General features: G+C 34.9%; 1 protein-coding gene across 3 annotated transcripts in view; it reads right to left on the bottom strand.

Moving 5' to 3' along the window:
* The window catches only part of LOC138311108 (importin subunit beta-1-like), a 33,392-nt gene extending 14,190 nt beyond the window's left edge, over positions 1-19,202 (bottom strand). Inside the window, exons 1-13 of one of the 3 annotated variants that reach the window (XM_069252547.1) lie at positions 19,016-19,202; positions 18,827-18,885; positions 17,670-17,852; positions 17,111-17,311; positions 15,986-16,062; positions 15,559-15,634; positions 14,810-14,869; positions 11,709-11,798; positions 10,892-11,002; positions 10,187-10,297; positions 5,934-6,105; positions 3,912-4,156; positions 2,814-2,947 (exon numbers count right to left, since the gene is read on the bottom strand). In XM_069252547.1, coding sequence (XP_069108648.1) covers positions 2,814-2,947; positions 3,912-4,156; positions 5,934-6,105; positions 10,187-10,297; positions 10,892-11,002; positions 11,709-11,798; positions 14,810-14,869; positions 15,559-15,634; positions 15,986-16,062; positions 17,111-17,311; positions 17,670-17,852; positions 18,827-18,885; positions 19,016-19,055 — 1,559 coding nt within the window. In that variant the 5' untranslated portion in view covers positions 19,056-19,202. The remainder of the gene's footprint in view (positions 1-2,813; positions 2,948-3,911; positions 4,157-5,933; positions 6,106-10,186; positions 10,298-10,891; positions 11,003-11,708; positions 11,799-14,809; positions 14,870-15,558; positions 15,635-15,985; positions 16,063-17,110; positions 17,312-17,669; positions 17,853-18,826; positions 18,886-19,015) is intronic. The other 2 variants (XM_069252549.1, XM_069252548.1) reach the window with 2 other exon arrangements.
* Positions 19,203-20,911: the final 1,709 nt, after the last annotated feature.

Below are 20,911 nucleotides of genomic sequence, written 5' to 3'. Positions count from 1 at the left end.
CTGTATATAACGTACCTATCTGTTGTAACATCTGGCTTCCTGACAAGTTCACCACAGTAACTGTATATAACTTACCTATCTGTTGTAACATCTGGCTTCCTGACAAGTTCACCACAGTAACTGTATATAACGTACCTATCTGTTGTAACATCTGGCTTCCTGACAAGTTCACCACAGTAACTGTATATAACTACCTATCTGTTGTAACATCTGGCTTCCTGACAAGTTCACCACAGTAACTGTATATAACTTACCTATCTGTTGTAACATCTGGCTTCCTGACAAGTTCACCACAGTAACTGTATATAACGTACCTATCTGTTGTAACATCTGGCTTCCTGACAAGTTCACCACAGTAACTGTATATAACGTACCTATCTGTTGTAACATCTGGCTTCCTGACAAGTTCACCACAGTAACTGTATATAACGTACCTATCTGTTGTAACATCTGGCTTCCTGACAAGTTCACCACAGTAACTGTATATAACGTACCTATCTGTTGTAACATCTGGCTTCCTGACAAGTTCACCACAGTAACTGTATATAACGTACCTATCTGTTGTAACATCTGGCTTCCTGACAAGTTCACCACAGTAACTGTATATAACGTACCTATCTGTTGTAACATCTGGCTTCCTGACAAGTTCACCACAGTAACTGTATATAACGTACCTATCTGTTGTAACATCTGGCTTCCTGACAAGTTCACCACAGTAACTGTATATAACGTACCTATCTGTTGTAACATCTGGCTTCCTGACAAGTTCACACACGTAACTGTATATAACGTACCTATCTGTTGTAACATCTGGCTTCCTGACAAGTTCACCACAGTAACTGTATATAACGTACCTATCTGTTGTAACATCTGGCTTCCTGACAAGTTCACCACAGTAACTGTATATAACGTACCTATCTGTTGTAACATCTGGCTTCCTGACAAGTTCACCACAGTAACTGTATATAACGTACCTATCTGTTGTAACATCTGGCTTCCTGACAAGTTCACCACAGTAACTGTATATAACTACCTATCTGTTGTAACATCTGGCTTCCTGACAAGTTCACCACAGTAACTGTATATAACGTACCTATCTGTTGTAACATCTGGCTTCCTGACAAGTTCACCACAGTAACTGTATATAACGTACCTATCTGTTGTAACATCTGGCTTCCTGACAAGTTCACCACAGTAACTGTATATAACGTACCTATCTGTTGTAACATCTGGCTTCCTGACAAGTTCACCACAGTAACTGTATATAACGTACCTATCTGTTGTACATCTGGCTTCCTGACAAGTTCACCACAGTAACTGTATATAACTACCTATCTGTTGTAACATCTGGCTTCCTGACAAGTTCACCACAGTAACTGTATATAACGTACCTATCTGTTGTAACATCTGGCTTCCTGACAAGTTCACCACAGTAACTGTATATAACGTACCTATCTGTTGTAACATCTGGCTTCCTGACAAGTTCACCACAGTAACTGTATATAACGTACCTATCTGTTGTAACATCTGGCTTCCTGACAAGTTCACCACAGTAACTGTATATAACGTACCTATCTGTTGTAACATCTGGCTTCCTGACAAGTTCACCACAGTAACTGTATATAACGTACCTATCTGTTGTAACATCTGGCTTCCTGAATCAGTACCACAGTAACTGTATATAACGTACCTATCTGTTGTAACATCTGGCTTCCTGACAAGTTCACCACAGTAACTGTATATAACGTACCTAACTGTTGTAACATCTGGCTTCCTGACAAGTTCACCACAGTAACTGTATATAACGTACCTATCTGTTGTAACATCTGGCTTCCTGACAAGTTCACCACAGTAACTGTATATAACTACCTAACATCTGGCTTCCTGACAAGTTCACCACAGTAACTGTATATAACTACCTATCTGTTGTAACATCTGGCTTCCTGACAAGTTCACCACAGTAACTGTATATAACTACCTATCTGTTGTAACATCTGGCTTCCTGACAAGTTCACCACAGTAACTGTATATAACGTACCTATCTGTTGTAACATCTGGCTTCCTGACAAGTTCACCACAGTAACTGTATATAACGTACCTATCTGTTGTAACATCTGGCTTCCTGACAAGTTCACCACAGTAACTGTATATAACTACCTATCTGTTGTAACATCTGGCTTCCTGACAAGTCACACAGTAATCTGTATATAACTACTGTTGTAACATACAGTCACCAGTAACTGTATGTACTACTGTTGTAACATCTGGCTTCCTGACAAGTTCACCACAGTAACTGTATATAACGTACCTATCTGTTGTAACATCTGGCTTCCTGACATTCACCACAGTAACTGTATTATAACGTACCTATCTGTTGTAACATCTGGCTTCCCAGTTCACCACAGTAACTGTATATAACTTACTATCTGTTGTAACATCTGGCTTCCTGACAAGTTCACCACAGTAACTGTATATAACGTACCTATCTGTTGTAACATCTGGCTTCCTGACAAGTTCACCACAGTAACTGTATATAACTTACCTATCTGTTGTAACATCTGGCTTCCTTCACCACAGTAATGTATATAACGTCTATCTGACAAGTTCACCACACAGTAACTGTATATAACTTACCTATCTGTAACATCTGGCTTCCTGACAAGTTCACCACAGTAACTGTATATAACGTGTACCTATCTGTTGTAACATCTGGCTTCCCCTCAAGTTCACCACAGTAACTGTATATAACGTACCTATCTGTTGTAACATCTGGCTTCCCCTCAAGTTCACCACAGTAACTGTATATAACTTACCTATCTGTTGTAATAATTAGTTTTTCTACGATGGTTTCAAAGTAGGTGGACAGGCAGTATGTCTGTGGTTCACCTTCGTCCTCCGTCGCCTCCGCAGCTGTATCATAGGCTGCCTCAGCTAGACTAGAAATCGCCTGTCACACAAAAACAGGTATAAAATTATACTAGTAGCTAGACTAGAAATCGCCTGTCAAGACAAAAATAGGTACAGAACAAGGACATAGTCATTCAGATCCCCCGCCAATGGAGATATCAAAGCTGAAGTAAGTTTGATTGTGGAGACTTATGTGTATGAAAAAAAACAGGAAAAAGAAGTTGAGCTAAAGAAAGATGGAGTATAATTCAAGTAGAGCGGGGCTGCAATTGTTGAATCAGGTATACAGCCTTGACATTTATATTAGACTATATACACAAAGATGGATGGAGTTTTGCAAAGTAACATTTACCATTTACCATGATATTTTCAGCAATGTTTCCATGGTTAACATTTACCATTTACCATGATATTTTCAGCAATGTTTCCATGGTAACGGAAAAAGTGCAAAAAATGAAAACCTAAAAATAGCAAAAGGTACTACTAGATCATAAAAAGAATGTGTCTATGAAGTTTCGTGGAAATATCTTTGCTGGTTTAAGAATTATGCTCCGGAAATGAACTTGCTACAAAAATATGATATTTTCAGCAATGTTTCTATTGTTACAGAAAAAAGTACAAAAAGTGAAAACCTAAAAATAGCAAAAGGCACTACTAGACCATAAGACCAATGTGTGTATGAAGTTTCGTGGAAATATCTCTACTGGTTTTAGAGTTATGCTCCGGAAACCATTCGTACGGACAGACGGAACCCATTTGTATATCCCCCGCCAACTTCGTTATACTCAGTTAGACTAGAAATCGCCTGTCAATTATACCTCGGCTTTGAATTCTATGCTTTTAAAATATCTAATGAATAATAATGAGAGCCTCAAAGTCATATACATGATTGTATTTTAACTTTTTATCTTAAAATTCCAATAAAATTTGGCTGCACATCAATTTAGAACTGTGAAAATATATCTGGTTTTCAGCTCACCAGAAATTCTTGTCCAAATACTTACCCAACAAATATTGCTAGAAACCCTGGGTTCTGCTGTGAGACCCTCCACCAGGGCCACCAAGAGTGGGTTTAGACATTGTTCATTGATAACGGCGTCGGGCAACATTTCACAAACACGGCCGACAGTCCAGGCCCCGGTATCGCGCACAACTACACTAGAGTCTTTTAATAATTCGATAAGCATCCTCATGGCTTGTTCTACCACTGGCTTTAGTTTGGCTGGATCAGGGCCCTCTAATATGGAGCCTGAAAACAAAATAAGGTCAATATCAGAAATGTACGATTTCTCTAGCTGAATAGTTATAATCAGTTTTGGGAATCGGTTGAAATTTTATGATCTATCATCAGTTTTGTGTAACCAATCGATGATCGATTAAAATCATTTTTTATTATGATTATATTTTTCTTTGATGCCACTGAAGACATAGTACGGTTTCCAGGAAATCATACATCCACACACTATTTTTCAAACTAGAGAGTTTGCCTTGTACGGCTTAAATTATCAGATTAATGTTGGATAAATTTTAATTGTCAATTACAGAACATGATTCAGATGTTGGTTTATTGTGTTACAATACAATAGTTCCACAGTATTATATGACCATGGCATATATCTCAATAATTTTATTACACCTGTCTATCAAGGACACTTCTACTACAAGAAACCTGTTTATCAAGGACACTTCTATTACAAGAAACCTGTCTATAAAGGACACTTCTATTAAAAGAAACCTGTCTATAAAGGACACTTCTATTACAGGAACCTGTCTATCAAGGACACTTCTATTACAGGAAACCTGTCTTTCAAGGACACTTCTATTACAGGAAACCTGTCTATAAAGGACACTATTACAGGAAACCTGTCTATAAAGGACCTTCTATTACACTCAACCCTGTCTTTCAAGGACACTTCTATTACACTCAAACCTGTCTATAAAGGACACTATTACAGGAAACCTGTCTATAAAGGACCTTCTATTACACTCAAACCTGTCTATAAAGGACACTATTACAGGAAACCTGTCTATAAAGGACCTTCTATTACACTCAAACCTGTCTATAAAGGACACTTCTATTACACTCAAACCTGTCTATAAAGGACACTATTACAGGAAACCTGTCTGTAAAGGACCTTCTATTACACTCAAACCTGTGTATAAAGGACACTTATATCACATTCAAACCTGTCTATAAAGGACCAATTTACTATATCATTGATCTGATTGAATATCTACTGTAATGCCTATCACACTTATTCCAGAGACTTGAGCACAAAATTCAGTCAGATACAATAAAACCTGTCCTAGCGACCACCTTTTAATATAAAACAACTATCTCCAGGTCCCAAAAAGTCAATACCAACAGAAATATGACCGTTAGTTTCTTTGTCACTTATGTAGCCTTTATCCACAAGTTAGACTGTACTTGACCTTGACGTGAAGTTTTTTTAACCTTGCCATGAAGCAAACATGAAGTGTTTAAAGATTCTCCACCGCCGACAGAGCATAAATGATATTCATCATTTGAACAATAATTGGTGTTTAATCGTGTATATTATGTGCCTAATTAGCACAAAAAATAACATAAAATAATTTAGTTCGCCTTTGGTGCATGCGCAATCATTACTTCATTCCATATAGGATATAGTGCCACGGAATTTTTTCAGGATATCTCCTATGAAAGCTTGGTTAAGATCGATTTTCTTTGAAGTATAAATGAAAACAAGTATGTTCCGAGGTGTTCCAATTCTAGGCCTGCGGTCATGCTGAAGTAATCCTGTACGAAAGTTGCCAGATCTTGTCTTGAAGCATATTTAGAGTATCATGATGGAGCGGAATTACGAGCCTAATTTTACTTAGATTTGTTTAATGCTAAGTGTATACGGAACAACTTAACTGTAATAGACTATATAAAACAAATTTCCACATCGCTCTCCCTTCTATATCATTACTATCAACAGGGAAATTACGGCAAGAAATAACATTGATTCTGTAAATTATGAACTTTTAACAGCAGAACTCACCAAAGGCCATGACTGCGGCGTCCCTGAACCTCCAGTCGGGGTGACGAATGTGGTCATTAACAAACGGTAAAATGTGAGGAACTATATCATCTTCACAACAGTTGGCCATCAACATGAGACACACACCAGCAGCTTTACAGGGGTTCCATTCATCGTCATCGTCAAGTTCTTCCTACAAAACAAATATCTACAGTCTTAATATCTAGTTCTTCCTACAAAACAAATATCTACACTGTCTCAATATCTAGTTCTTCCTACAAAACAAATATCTACACGTCTTAATATCTAGTTCTTCCTACAAAGGAAATATCTACACTGTCTCAATATCTAGTTCTCCCTACAATACAAATATCTACACTGTCTCAATATCTAGTTCTTCCTACAAAACAAATATCTACACTGTCTCAATATCTAGTTCTTGTTACATATCTACAATGTCTCAATATCAAGTTCTTCCTACAAAACAAATATCTACATTGTCTCAATATCTAGTTCTTCCTATAAAACAAATATCTACAGTCTCAATATCTAGTTCTTCCTACAAAACAAATATCCACACTGTCTCAATATCTAGTTCTCCCTACAAAACAAATATCTACACTGTCTCAATATCTAGTTCTTCCTACAAAACAAATATCTACACTGTCTCAATATCTAGTTCTCCCTACAAAACAAATGTCTACACTGTCTCAATATCTAGTTCTCCCTACAAAACAAATGTCTACACTGTCTCAATATCTAGTTCTCCCTACAAAACAAGTATCTACACTGTCCCAATATCAAGTTCTTCCTACAAAACAAATATCTACACTGTCTCAATATCTAGTTCTCCCTACAAAACAAATATCTACACTGTCTCAATATCTAGTTCTTCCTACAAAACAAATATCTACACTGTCTCAATATCTAGTTCTCCCTACAAAACAAATATCTACACTGTCTCAATATCTAGTTCTCCCTACAAAACAAATATCTACATTGTCTCAACATCAAGTTCTTCCTACAAAGGAAATATCTACTATGCCTCAATATCAAGTTCTGGTTACATATCTACAATGTCTCAATATCAAGTTCTTCCTACAAAACAAATATCTACATTGTCTCAACATCAAGTTCTTCCTACAAAGGAAATATCTACTATGCCTCAATATCAAGTTCTGGTTACATATCTACACTGTCTCCACATCAAGTTCTTCCTACAAAACAAATATTTACATTGTCTCAATATCAAGTTCTTCCTAAGAAACAACTATCATACGTTCTTGTTACATCTATCTACAATGTCTCAATATCAAGTTCTTCCTACAAAACAAATATCTACACTGTCTCAATATCAAGTTCTTCCTACAAAGGAAATATCTACTATGCCTCAATATCAAGTTCTCCTACAAAGGAAATATCTACAGTCTCAATATCAAGTTATTGTTACATATCTACACTGTCTCAACACCAAGTTCTTGTTATATATCTACAACTTATCAATATCAAGTTCTAAATACATATCTACAATGTCTCAATATAAAGTCCTTTCTACAAAACAAGTATCTACCATGTCTCAATATCAAAGTTCTTGTTACATATCTACAATGTCTCAATGTCAAGTTTTTGTTACAGGTCTGCAATGTCTCAATATCAAGTTCTTGTTACATATCTACCATGTCTCAATATCAAGTTCTAGTTACATATCTACCATGTCTCAATATCAAGTTCTTGTTACATATCTACCATGTCTCAATATCAAAGTTCTTGTTACATATCTACAATGTCTCAATATCAAGTTCTAGTTACATATCTACAATGTCTCAATATCAAGTTCTAGTTACATATCTACCATGTCTCAATATCAAGTTCTAGTTACATATCTACCATGTCTCAATGTCAAGTTTTTGTTACATATCTACCATGTCTCAATATCAAGTTCTAGTTACATATCTACCATGTCTCAATATCAAAGTTCTTGTTACATATCTACAATGTCTCAATATCTAGTTCTTGTTTCATGTCTACAATGTCTCAATATCAAAGTTCTTGTTACATATCTACACTCTCTCAATATCTAGTTCTTCCTACAAAACAAATATCTACACGTCTTAATATCTAGTTCTTCCTACAAAGAAAATATCTACACTGTCTCAATATCTAGTTCTCCCTACAATACAAATATCTACACTGTCTCAATATCTAGTTCTTCCTACAAAACAAGTATCTACAATGTCTTAATACCAAGTTCTAGTTACGTATCTACAATGTCTCAATATCAAGTCCTTTCTACAAAACAAGTATCTACAATGTCTCAATATCAAGTTCTTCCTACAAAGCAAATATTTACAATGTCTCAATATCAAGTTCTTTACACACAAAAAATACAGAGGATTCCGCTTGAATAAGACGCTTTCCACAAGAAAATATTTGAATAACCGGAGTATGGCGTTCTGCACCTCCGTTTGACTCCCTTACATGTGAATAGGCAATATTGTTTGCTTCATTTGATCAAAATATACATCATTAACACTTAAAACGAACAACAAGTAATCATTATTTTCAAAGTTATAAAAATTGATTTTAATCTAAGATTTTGTTACATATCTACACTGTCTCAACATCAAGTTTTTCCTATATATCTACAATGTCTCAATATCAATTTCTTGTTACATATCTACACTGTCTCAATATCAAGTTCTTGTTACATATCTACACTGTCTCAATATCAAGTTCTTGTTACATATCTACCATGTCCCAAAATCAAAGTTCTTGTTACATATCTACCATGTTTCAATATCTAGTTCTCGTTTCATATCTATGATGCCTCAATCTCCCTTTATTTACAAATCACAGCAGTTTAAAACAATTCTAAACCGAGCAGCTTTGTTACAGTAAATCTGTGTAGTAAAAAAATAATTTTATCTTCGTGTTGTGTACATATTAAAACAGAATGCCTGGTAAGCAATAAAACTACATGCTGTAGGAAAAGAACTTCCAAGTATCTAAAATGGCCAACGAGCATGGTTAGGTAGCTCTTAGGGATTTATTAGTAAAACCAACTGTATAACTGAACTTGTGACTAACAATACTAAAGGCCTCTTTTTATTTTCGTTGCATTATAACAGTTTAATGAAATCCCAAACTAAGAACTTTGTGATTAGCACAAAACATTGTTGACCATGTATTTAAACTCTACGACAAGGTCTGCGAAGATTTTTTTGTCTGAAACTTGTTTGCCGGTATTAACAGAAAGGCCTTTATATTCCAGAGTTAGCTCCCTTGGGGAAGGTATTGATTGCGACTTCATTATTTTGTGGGCACAATTCACGTTGTTTTCTCCAAAAAGTATAACATTAAGATCGTAACCTCATGATTTCACAATCAATACCTACCGGTAAGGGCAGACAACTCTGTGATATGCAAATACAGAATGGTCAAAGAAAGTAAATTTAAATGTTAATTAAGGAACAAAAACAACTCTGAATCACTTACCACATACCCATCATCCCAAAATTTATTTTACATCTGTAATTACTGACTATGTGGAATCAATTCAATGTTTTGATTCTTAGGACTAGTGTACATGTCAATCCTTCACAACAAGATGTCATTTTCAACATTACTGAAATGTTCTTTATATTTAACTCTAATGTTTGTCACATAAATGATGTCACTTGCTTGTTTGAGTTAATCATCATTAAAAGTTACAAATCTAGACCAGAGAGTTGCTATCTAGATACTGATATTTTTCTTCATACTTTTCTTTGAGTACCAGCTTCATATTTTCCCAAATGTTAAAATACAAATTTATCGTGATCTTGTTGGCAATATGTTTACAAAGTAAAAAATGTTCCAAAATCATCCAATGTAGGAGGACATATACATTTTAACATTTTTCGTTTTAAGAGCATACATGTACAAGAAAGTTGATCAATACCAAACTGGGCCCGGTTGTTCAAAAGATGATTAGCTTAATCACATGATACATGATTTTTTTTTTATTTGTTGCAAAACCTGTTGTGGAATCCTCTCTAAAATGACCAAGTATGTACAGAATGAAATACTCTACAATTTTGTATAATTCTATCAAGTTAGTGTTCACAAGAAATCATTTTATCCTGATTTCAAAATAGTTGTAAAAACTGTGATTAGCTTTATTTTCTTTCGAACCACTAGTTCCTAGATGCATGTTAATCATGCCTCTATATTCACAATTTTGGAACATTCTTGTTATATAAAAAGAGTTAGTAAGAAAAACTGGTAATACGTACATGCATTACCTGCTTGGTAAGCGATTGGAGCAGGATTGGGGCGAGATACTGTAGGGCACCTTTGGCGTAAAACTTGCTGGTCCTTTCTGGAGGACGTCCCTGTTCTGCCGCCTACAACAAAATTATATTCATGTCATGGCCTTGACCTTCGAGGTGGTCAGGAGGCACAATGATGGCATACCTATAGATCATAAAATAAACAGCGTAATGACAATCAGAGTTTACAGATATCATAACTAGTAAAAGAACAGATGCCTGAAGCCTCTTGAACCCTTATCTTTATGCTGAAGAGGGCCCACTGACTGGGCCATAAATTTATTATATTTGTTTTGCCAATTTATACAAAGTTTCAACTTTGTGGTTACAACACCTAATATGTATTTACTTCTGTTTTATTTATCAGCTAAGCTAAATTTATGTTTGAACATTTATTTTAATTAGCGGTTTGTTTAATATGTCTTGATAAAGTAGCAGACAGTCTTGAAAATTTGACAATTAATTTTGTTTTTGGAATTGTCGATTACCTATGACAGTACAGTGAGTACTATGGACCTATCTACCTAAAGGTGACTAGGGCTGAAACGATTTATAATCAAATCGAGAGGTATGTTTTGTGATGCATATTGTATTGAAGTACTGGTGTATCGTTGCAGTAAAGGTGACAATCTCAGAAATATAGATACTATCTATATGTACAAATGTTACCTCGGACAGTTCTATGGAAAGGTCGACTTCCTCGTCACAGACAGTCGACCAGAACTCTATACCCTGGAGTGCTATCTCATCCACCTCACTCTTCATGGCCTCCATCGTGATCTGAAACAATAACATTACCATTATATCACAGGTTGTCTCCCCTTGTTGAAAAGTTATGATTGGTTGTTTTCCCTTGTTGAAAAGTTATGATTGGTTGTCTCCCCTTGTTGAAAAGTTATGATTGGTTGTTTTCCCTTGTTGAAAAGTTATGATTGGTTGTTTTCCCTTGTTGATAAGTTATGATTGGTTGTCTCCCTTTGTTGATAAGTTATGATTGGTTGTCTCTCCTTGTTGGTAAGTTATGATTGGTTGTCTCCCCTTGTTGATAAGTTATGATTGGTTGTTTCCCCTTGTTGGTAAGTTATGATTGGTTGTCTCCCCTTGTTGAGAAGTTATGATTGGTTGTTTTCCCTTGTTGATAAGTTATAATTGGTATTCTCCCCTTGTTGATAAGTTATTATTGGTTGTCTCCCCTTGATGACAAGCTGTATCAGGTTCATCATAGGATACTTTCAGGTGGACGTAGAATGTAAATGTAGATAAAATAAGATCAAAATTGCCTTCGCGTTATCTTTAAGACTCTCAACTTTAGTATTTTGGTTAACTATGTATATTACGTATTTAATTTATCAAACTTTTGTTACTCTAGTCTTGCAATATTTTTTCAATGCCATGCACTTATTTTCTCAGATTTTACGTAATGTCCTCTAAAATTAATACATCTTAACATGTAGGGTAAAGTTCTCTAGATCTCTGTTTAACTTACAGCAAACAAAGCAGGTCCCATGTAGTGCTCCATGTAGCTGTAGTAGAGGGACATGATTTTTACCAGACACTGCATGGCTGCCACTTTCACCTGTAAACAAACCAATTTTTTTTAATTATTATCCCCCTCTACTGGAAAATATTCTATTCTGCATCATTCGGTTTTGATTCTTTCTCCTACTGTAACATTTTCTAAATATTTCATCTGGCCACCTCAGTATGTACAGTAAAACAAGGTTATAACAAACCTCTGGGGACTTCATTATAAGTATAGTTTGTTATAGAAACATATTAGTCATCCTATAGGAACCATGATGGGGAATGAAAATTACAACCGTATTCAACCCAATAAGCACCCAGGGCGCTTAAAAATCTGATAAAAATGAAAAGGTGCTAATAAGTCAAAATTATTGCAAATTTATACCGTTTTATGTAATTTTGGTCCTTATTTATGCATGGGCAATTGAAATTGAGGCCTCAAAAAGGGGAGGGCGCTTATTGGGTCGAATACAGTATGTTATAACCATGAATTTGTTGTAAGCATGTTCATAATAAACATGTTTGACTGTGTGCATGTACAGCACAAAAAATAAGAGCCCTTGTTATACCGGACTTCTGAACCATTCTCTTTTGATTTGTTAACTAATAGAGTAATTAGAACGTTTAGATATCAGCTGGCTGCCTCAGTAAGACTAATCATTACACATCATCTTGTGTGTCACATAAAAGGCAATTGTCATCATAGGAGCCCAGCAAACTAAAATATAATTCATATAAATTACCAGTCAAAGTTCTGTTACATAATTTTTAGGTAGCGAATTATTTTTGATAAAACTTTGTAAAGCAACTGTACCATGCAGGGGATGGGATGTCAAATTATTTCAAAGCACAAGACACCAAAATTTCACTAGCCCAGCAAAATGTACTGGAATTAATTGGAAAATTGACAATACCTGTATTAATTTAGGTTAAATTTAGATAATTTTGATTGAAAGTGTTTCATATGTACAGAAAAGAATTGGTTGTGTATTAGATATTATCCAAATTGTTTTTGTTGTTTTTTTCTTCTCACGCTCTCAGTCTCGTACTAAAACAGTTTCAAAGTAGATTTCAGCTGGCTGCCTCAGTAAGACTAATCATTACACATCATCTTGTGTGTCACATATAAGGCAATTGTCATCATAGGAGCCCAGCAAACTAAAATATAATTCATATAAATTACCAAGTTCTGTTACACAAACATTTTTTTTAGGTAGCAAATCATGTCTGATAAAACTCTGTAAAGCAACTGTACCATGCAGGGGTGTCAAAAGTTATTTCAAAGCACAAGACACTTAAATTTCACTAGATCAGCAAAATGTACCGGAATTAATGGGAAGATTTACAATACTGGTATTAGTATAAGATATAAATTAAGATAAATTTGACTGAATATGTTTCTAATGTACAGAAAACAATTTGTCATGTATTTGACAATATTTAAATTATAGCAAGCGTTTTTTCTGCTCTCATACTGAAACATCTTCAAATTAAGATTTCAGCTGGCTGCCTCAGTAAGACTAATCATTACACATCATCTTGTGTGTCACATATAAGGCAATTGTCATCATAGGAGTCCAGCAAACTAAAATATATTTCATATAAATTACCAAGTTCTGTTACATATTATACCAACATTTTTTTGTAGCAAATTAAATCTAATAAAACTCTGTAAAGCAACTGTACCATGCAGGGATGTGGTGTCAAAATTATTTCAAAGCACGGAACACCAAAATGTCACTAGCCCAGCAAAATGTACTGGAATTAATTGGAAAATTGACAATACCTGTATTAATTTAGGTTAAATTCAGATAATTTTTATTGAAAGCGTTTCATATGTACAGAAAAGAATTGATCGTGTATTAGACATTATCCAAATTGGTTTTTTTCTCTCTCTCATACTGAAACAGTTTCAAAGTAGATTTCAGCTGGCTGCCTCAGTAAGACTAATCATTACACATCATCTTGTGTGTCACATAAAAGGCAATTGTCATCATAGGAGCCCAGCAAACTAAAATATAATTCATGTACATTACACTCCCAAAAGTTCTGTTAATATATACATTAAATTTCTTTATGGTAATTAATAAATGACTTCATGAAGCTAAATTAGTTGATAATATACTGATAGAGAATTGAAAATATGTTTTTCCCCCAAGTAACTTGTACCTTGTGCATAACCATTTTATTCATACACTCAGTATTCTTCGAGTAACATAATAATTCATAATTTCACCGACCCTATCGCTGGTTTAATTATTATTGCACAGAAAATAAGACCCATGTTGTATCGGATTCTTGTACCATTTGGTTTTGATGCAATTAAGAAGTGTTTTTCCTATTGGAATATTGTCAAAATAGATTCCAGCTGGCTGCCTCAGTATGACTAATCATTACACATCATCTTGTGTGTCAAAAATCCCAATGTCATCATAGAAGCCAAGAAAAATCCCAATGTCATCATAGAAGCCAAGAAACTAACATCATGTACATGTAGTAGTTACAACAAAATTCCAGGATTTAAGTGAATGTTGGAAAAAATTAAAAATTTGCATTTCCTGACTAGCTGAAATTGTATTTTATATAATATCACTGAATTGATATACTGGGCGTAATCAGGGTTTCTTTAAATATTAATTCCTTCCCTGATCTCTTTTCACATTACAGAGTCATCTCCCTTGCAGGTAGGTAGCAATTGTGGTGTCATTACTTTATGAGCAAAAGTTGCATTGTTTTCCTCGAATGTAATGTTACTACCATCAAAATATGATGCAACAATCAGTACCCAAGCAATTTATGATTCTGATTTTTATAGCAATTTTGATTCCGATTATAAAGTTGAGGACTTTTCAAATTTTGATGGAAATCTCGAGTCCAGGAGTCAGCGAATATGTCTAGACGAGTCTGGTAAATGAGTTGTAAACCTACCCACAAGAAAACACAGTAATACGACAGGGAAAACACAGTAATACGACAGGGAAAGTGCTTATTACTAATTAACCATTTTACATGTGTCTCAATACAAACCATGGCTTTGTGTAATTGTTGGCTTTGTGTACCTACCCTTGTTTCTGTCGACTGGGTCGCTTCACAAACAACCTGCATGATGAAATGTCTCTCAGACTGCAAAAACAAACAGGTTAGTGGAATTATCTCTGACTATCGGAGTTATTGTGGGTGTATTTAGAAGACTGATCAGATAGTATTCACACAAGTTCTTTAGAGAAACGGATATTTTTAATAGGGATTTTAAATTTACAAACCATCTCACCTATCTTTGAGTATCAAGTAAATTGATTTACAAATGGTCCAATTACTACATGAAAAAGGTAGTAAATGACATTGATCACAATTTGGCTTAATGAATTCCACCCTATATCATAAAAACAACAAATTTGAATGACAATTTTTTAGCATCCATTTAATGAAGGAAGAAGTTTTCTCTATCTACAGCTTAAGTTTATAACATTTCTTAGGATTCTGTTTAATGAAGTTAAAAATGTTTTTCTCTGTCTTCGACTGAACTTTAAAACAAGTTTTCTCAATCTTAAATTGATCATGCTTCCCTGGCCACCTCAGTAAGACTAATCATTACACATCATCTTGTGTGTCACAAAAGGCATTTATCATCATCAGGGCCAGGGAACACAACACGAGTTTTATTGCAGAATTTTTCCATGCGAGTACTACCAACACTTTTATATAGATAAACACAGAAGTGTATACCTACTTAGCATTACAATGTCTAACATTATTTAGTGTATACAGACATGTGATGAGTGTTGTTATCAATAGATCCACAACAGACCTACCTCCTTATCAAAGTTTGCTTTGGTAAACTCCAGGGAATTCAACAGTGCATTAGTTGCTGCTAATCTCACAAAGTTGCTGAAAACAAGAATCCACTCTATATATATATACACAACTTATTTCTACCAAGGACTTTTTTCAAATAGCTGTATAAAACTGGCCATGTTCTGAACTCCGTCCCCAATCCAAATTAGCCACACAATACATCCCCAATCAAAATTAGTCATATTTGCCCTAATTGGTAACCAAATTTCTTTCTCAGTTGATATTTTAGATGAACAGTTTTAGCATGAAACGGTACAATATGGGAAAAGAACATAATGAGAAATATGAAGTTTACATGATGCTAATGTCATCATTATTTCACTATTTCAGATGTAACAATGCCTTCAATCAATAGGACCTGGCCCTGTTTTTTCAGACTTTTACCTTGGTTCCTCCTTCTTCATGCCATGTACAATAGCTGTAAGAATGATGTTCGACTGAGTCTGAAGAATGTCAGGGTCCTGTTCAAACAAAAAGATTATAAAATTTTGTTACATTTTGTTTGAACTACATTATCTCGAATAACTAAATGGCCTGTCTGTCTAGTTCAATTATTCTGTTGGTCCAAACCAATTTTTACACCATGACTCAAAGTTAAATTTCTAAGTTAACTTACATTTTAAGATGAATCTATCAATTTAGAATTAAGATTTTTATAAATCTAGTTAGCATATAAACCCTTTCTGAAAATTGCTTAATCTGTACATTTTATTTATTTTAAAACAATTTATAATCCCTTCAAACAAATTAATATTACTTTAATATCACTTTCGATATGACTGAATCAATCATACCTTGATTATAACTTTCTGTTTGACTAAATCAATCATTGATTATCACTTTCGGTTTGACTAAATTAATCATTGATTATCACTTTCAGTTTGATGTAATCAATCACTGATTATCAATTTCTGTTTTAAATTAATGATTTATTATCATTCTAAGATTGACTAAATCAATCATTGTTTTTTTTGTTGGACTAAATCAGTTTTCCCAACAACTTACAATATCCTGACACATGTAGCCGATGGCCTCAAGTGCGGACTCTGGACTAAATCAGTTTTCCTACCAACTTACAATATCCTGACAGGTGTAGCCGATGGCATCAAGTGCGGACTCTGGACTAAATCAGTTTTCCTAACAACTCACAATATCCTGATAGATGTAGCCGATGGCCTCAAGTGCGGACTCTGGACTAAATCAGTTTTCCTAACAACTTACAATATCCTGACAGATGTAGCCGATGGCCTCAAGTGCGGACTCTGGACTAAATCAGTTTTCCTAACAACTTACAATATCCTGACAGATGTAGCCGATGGCATCAAGTGCGGACTCTGGACTAAATCAGTTTTCCTAACAACTTACAATATCCTGACACATGTAGCCGATGGCCTCGAGTGCAGACTCTGGACTAAATCAGTTTTCCTAACAACTTACAATATCCTGACACATGTAGCCGATGGCTTCGAGTGCGGACTCTGGACTAAATCAGTTTTCCTAACAACTTACAATATCCTGACAGATGTAGCCGATGGCCTCGAGTGCGGACTCCTTCATAATTTCTGTACTTCCTGGATTGGTCACATTACTGGTGAGAACTGTGATCAGGTCGGGCCATAGCCCAGTGGGCAGTTCAGCACAAGCAATATAGGCCACACACTGAGCTGCAGAGCTTGGACGGATACTCTCCGTACCCAACGAGGCAAGGACCTACAACAAATGACACATACTAAATAAATACTACAACAGCCAACGCAGAGCATGGATTGATATTCCTCGTTTCCAACTAGGCAAGGACCTACAACAAACGACACATACCAATACTACTTATACTATAACATCTTATAAAATAAATTCATTTGAGATATCTCCTACAGTAATGACAATGCAAGTATTGATTGTAAGGTAATAGATTTCAGAATTAATCAATTATTTTTCAGAATTTTTAGACAATTTGCGTAACAATAACTACTCACAAGAGAAGATAACTCTTAGCATGCAAAGACGAAAATTTCCAAATTGAACTTGCACATTATATTGATAAAGTTTACTCAGAATTTGAACTTACATTCTGTTTAACTAAACTTCTTCTCTCCTCTGGAAACTGAAGCCATCGCTGTTGGTATTCAACACGCAGGTTCTGGTCTTTCGAGTACAAAGCATTCTTCAACTGAAGACCAGCCTGCATTCGAACAACTGCACTGTTTCCACCATTTTTGAGGACATCCGAGAGGGATTGTAATAGCTCAGGCTAAAAAACAAAGCAAAACAAAGTTCCCACATCATTCCATACCACCTTTCTTACAAGAGCGTTTCTATAGCAACACAAATTCTTATCAAATATCGAATTAGACTGTGTAAGTTAGAATTGTCATTATTCCCTAGACTATAATTCCACATTGTTTTTGTTGGGTCAAGAATATCTCTGAAAAGTCATAAAATCTACTTTTATGAAACAATACTGTATCCCCCATACAATCGGATTAAAAGAGCTGGTTTTAATCAGATTGTCCGCCATATGTAATACATTCAATTTTTGCAGTGATTTGTTTCTCAGAAATTTTGATGAGTCCAACAGAAAAAAAACAAGTCGCTGATTTTCACAACCATACCACCATAAATCAAACTCAATAAGTTCTAGGGCGATTCCCAGCATATTTATATAACACCAATTTTGATATTACAAAACAACGTTTGTGTAATACTGATTTCTAGTCACACTTTCCAGAGATTGTGCATCATATTTTGAAGCTTTTTTGTGACGAATGTGACAGAAATCCTTAAAACACATGTAAATTGTCTACATAAATAGTCAAGATTTTGATAAACAGCAAAACAATATGTACATATTAGACGGCACCTTTACACATTTAAAAAGTAATTCTAACCACAATTACACGGCAGCTGTTTGTGGTAGCATACTATAGATCTATCATATCTGATCAAAATTGAAATGAAGATGGGATATTGAATTCTACTTTCATATTTCATAACTTGATGAAGATTTAAAATATCAGACATTCTCAATGACAATGAATTATTAATCAGATAAAATATTCAAATAACAATTATTGATCGTTAATAGATTCTTTAATCTATATATATAGCTATGATTTTTTGCTATTTCAAAAAAGGATTTGACGGAATGATGTCATCACTCGATCCATCAACCGGCCAAGCACGTGCCGGCTGATTGAACAGAAGGAAACTGAACAATAAACACACCAAATTTGTTTGCGACGCCTGCTCAAGAAATCTCTGTGACGCTTCAAGTTCCTGTTGATCTGAAAAATAAAACATAAATAGACATATAATCACAATGATCGAAAAAATTGCGAGACAAAGTCATCTCAAAACTTCAGAAAATTCGATGCCGGTTTCTGTCAGAATACACACAAAAAAACGCATCATTACCTGAAGAGACAGTCTTTTCGAGAATGTTGACAAGATCCATGGTTCACTTGTTCAATTTTCCAACGATGTGATTAAGACTCTTCTTACAACTCATCAATCATAAGTGCAATTTTTCTTGAGACCGGTCACTCCACTTCCCCATGTGGGCTGCGTGATAATCCAAGATGGCGGGAGAAAGGTGATCCGGTCTGGAGAACCCAACATCTAACAGTAACGACGATTTTCATTGGATAACCGTTTCAGGAACGTCAGAAAAATGAGAGAACGAGCTAATCGCTAACACCGTTTTAAAACTAGAACTATTTTTCTGTGTAAAGTTTTAGACCTTCAATTTCATAACTCATAAAGATATATATCCTATGTGATATTGAAAAATAAAAAATACAGTTGACATTAAACAAAGCAAGAACAGTCTTGTCAAGATTTAACCATACTTGTCTTCTGAAGTTCACGAGTAGTGATTCGGTTTAAATGACAGTCTACAAACTTTTCGCGCCAAATCGTGACACTTCTCTTATTTTCCCTATCACGGATGTTTTACATAACCATTTTCCACATTATCTGTAGGGATAGATCTATATCCTGTCTAACTAATCAACAGCTTATTTCTCTTTTGAAAAAAAAACCCAAACAAACAAAGAAAGAAACAAAAAACAAAAAAAACAAAAAACACACGCAGTGATTAGGGGCATTTAATATTTCATAACAGATTGTCTATTTTAAATAATCAAAATGTTAACATATGTCTCTATTTGGAAAATAAAATGGAGAGATTAGAGCGTCTTCGGGTAAATATCGTTACCGTGTGAACGCAGGACGTCGATACAAACACCAATATTGCAACTATACTTAGATTTTTGTTAAAACACCCATTTTGGTAGTTAATATTTCGGAATATAAAAAAAGCAAATGCTTCCAAATATGTTATATCTTTTTTTTTATATATTTTGTACTTCTCATTTTGATCATTTGTTGTAAAAACCACAGGGACCTGGCGCGAAAATTTTTAACCAATAGTGTCATAGGCCTATATATATTATACTATATAATATATACATGTGTATATGTATACTGTTAGTTTAAAAAAAAATCGTGCCAGGTCCCTGTGGTAAAAACGGCATAAATATGCCCATCTTAATTAGTAGTAAAAACTTCCTACCACGTTAATTTGGCTGAATACCAAAATATGTCTAATAGTGGAGCGGCTAAGGTCGATTTTTCGGCAAAATCATTCATAGTTTGAAGAAAGCATGAAACTTTGCATATGGCTTCTTCATGACATAAAATTTCCGTGGTTTGAGCGGAGCGAATTAGACGGAAATTATTTTGCCTTATGTTGCGAGTTTTCTCATAGGTGTCGCAAGGGTGTTTGCACGTGCAGTTCACGGTGTTAGGTACAACGTGTGTCATTCAGCGAGGGTAGACCAGAGGCGACACACGTGTTATTGAGAATTAACAATTGTATATTTTATATATATCAATATATATATATATATATATTTTAGAAGATATACATTTAAGCAAGTTGTATTGGTTTGTTTGCACAGTGGGGATTAATGTAGGTTTATAGTACGATGTGGATGAGAGATTGAGTTTGAATATTTGTAAATTGTGTCGGCGTATACCTATCGCTAGTTATCATCGGCGTATACCTATCGCTAGTTATCAATCAATTCCAGTAAATTCATTGATACAAGAGTTAGAGTTTTTCCTATGAGAAGTGGTGCAGTGGCCAAGGGAAATAAGGTTTCCAGGAAAAAAATGGACCCCAAAAAATCATTGCCCCTAGCGGCCGCCATATTGGTTTTCAAAATGGCCGCAAAAAACCCACCTCCTGTGACCCATAACTCACGTTCTATACCAGCTAAACCAAAACTTTAAACGTCTACACCCATA

Source organism: Argopecten irradians, chromosome 16 (assembly GCF_041381155.1).
Source record: "Argopecten irradians isolate NY chromosome 16, Ai_NY, whole genome shotgun sequence".
NCBI classification, from domain to species: domain Eukaryota; kingdom Metazoa; phylum Mollusca; class Bivalvia; order Pectinida; family Pectinidae; genus Argopecten; species Argopecten irradians.
The sequence above is the reverse complement of the archived record's forward strand: the minus strand, read 5'-3'. Positions and strand labels throughout refer to the sequence as shown.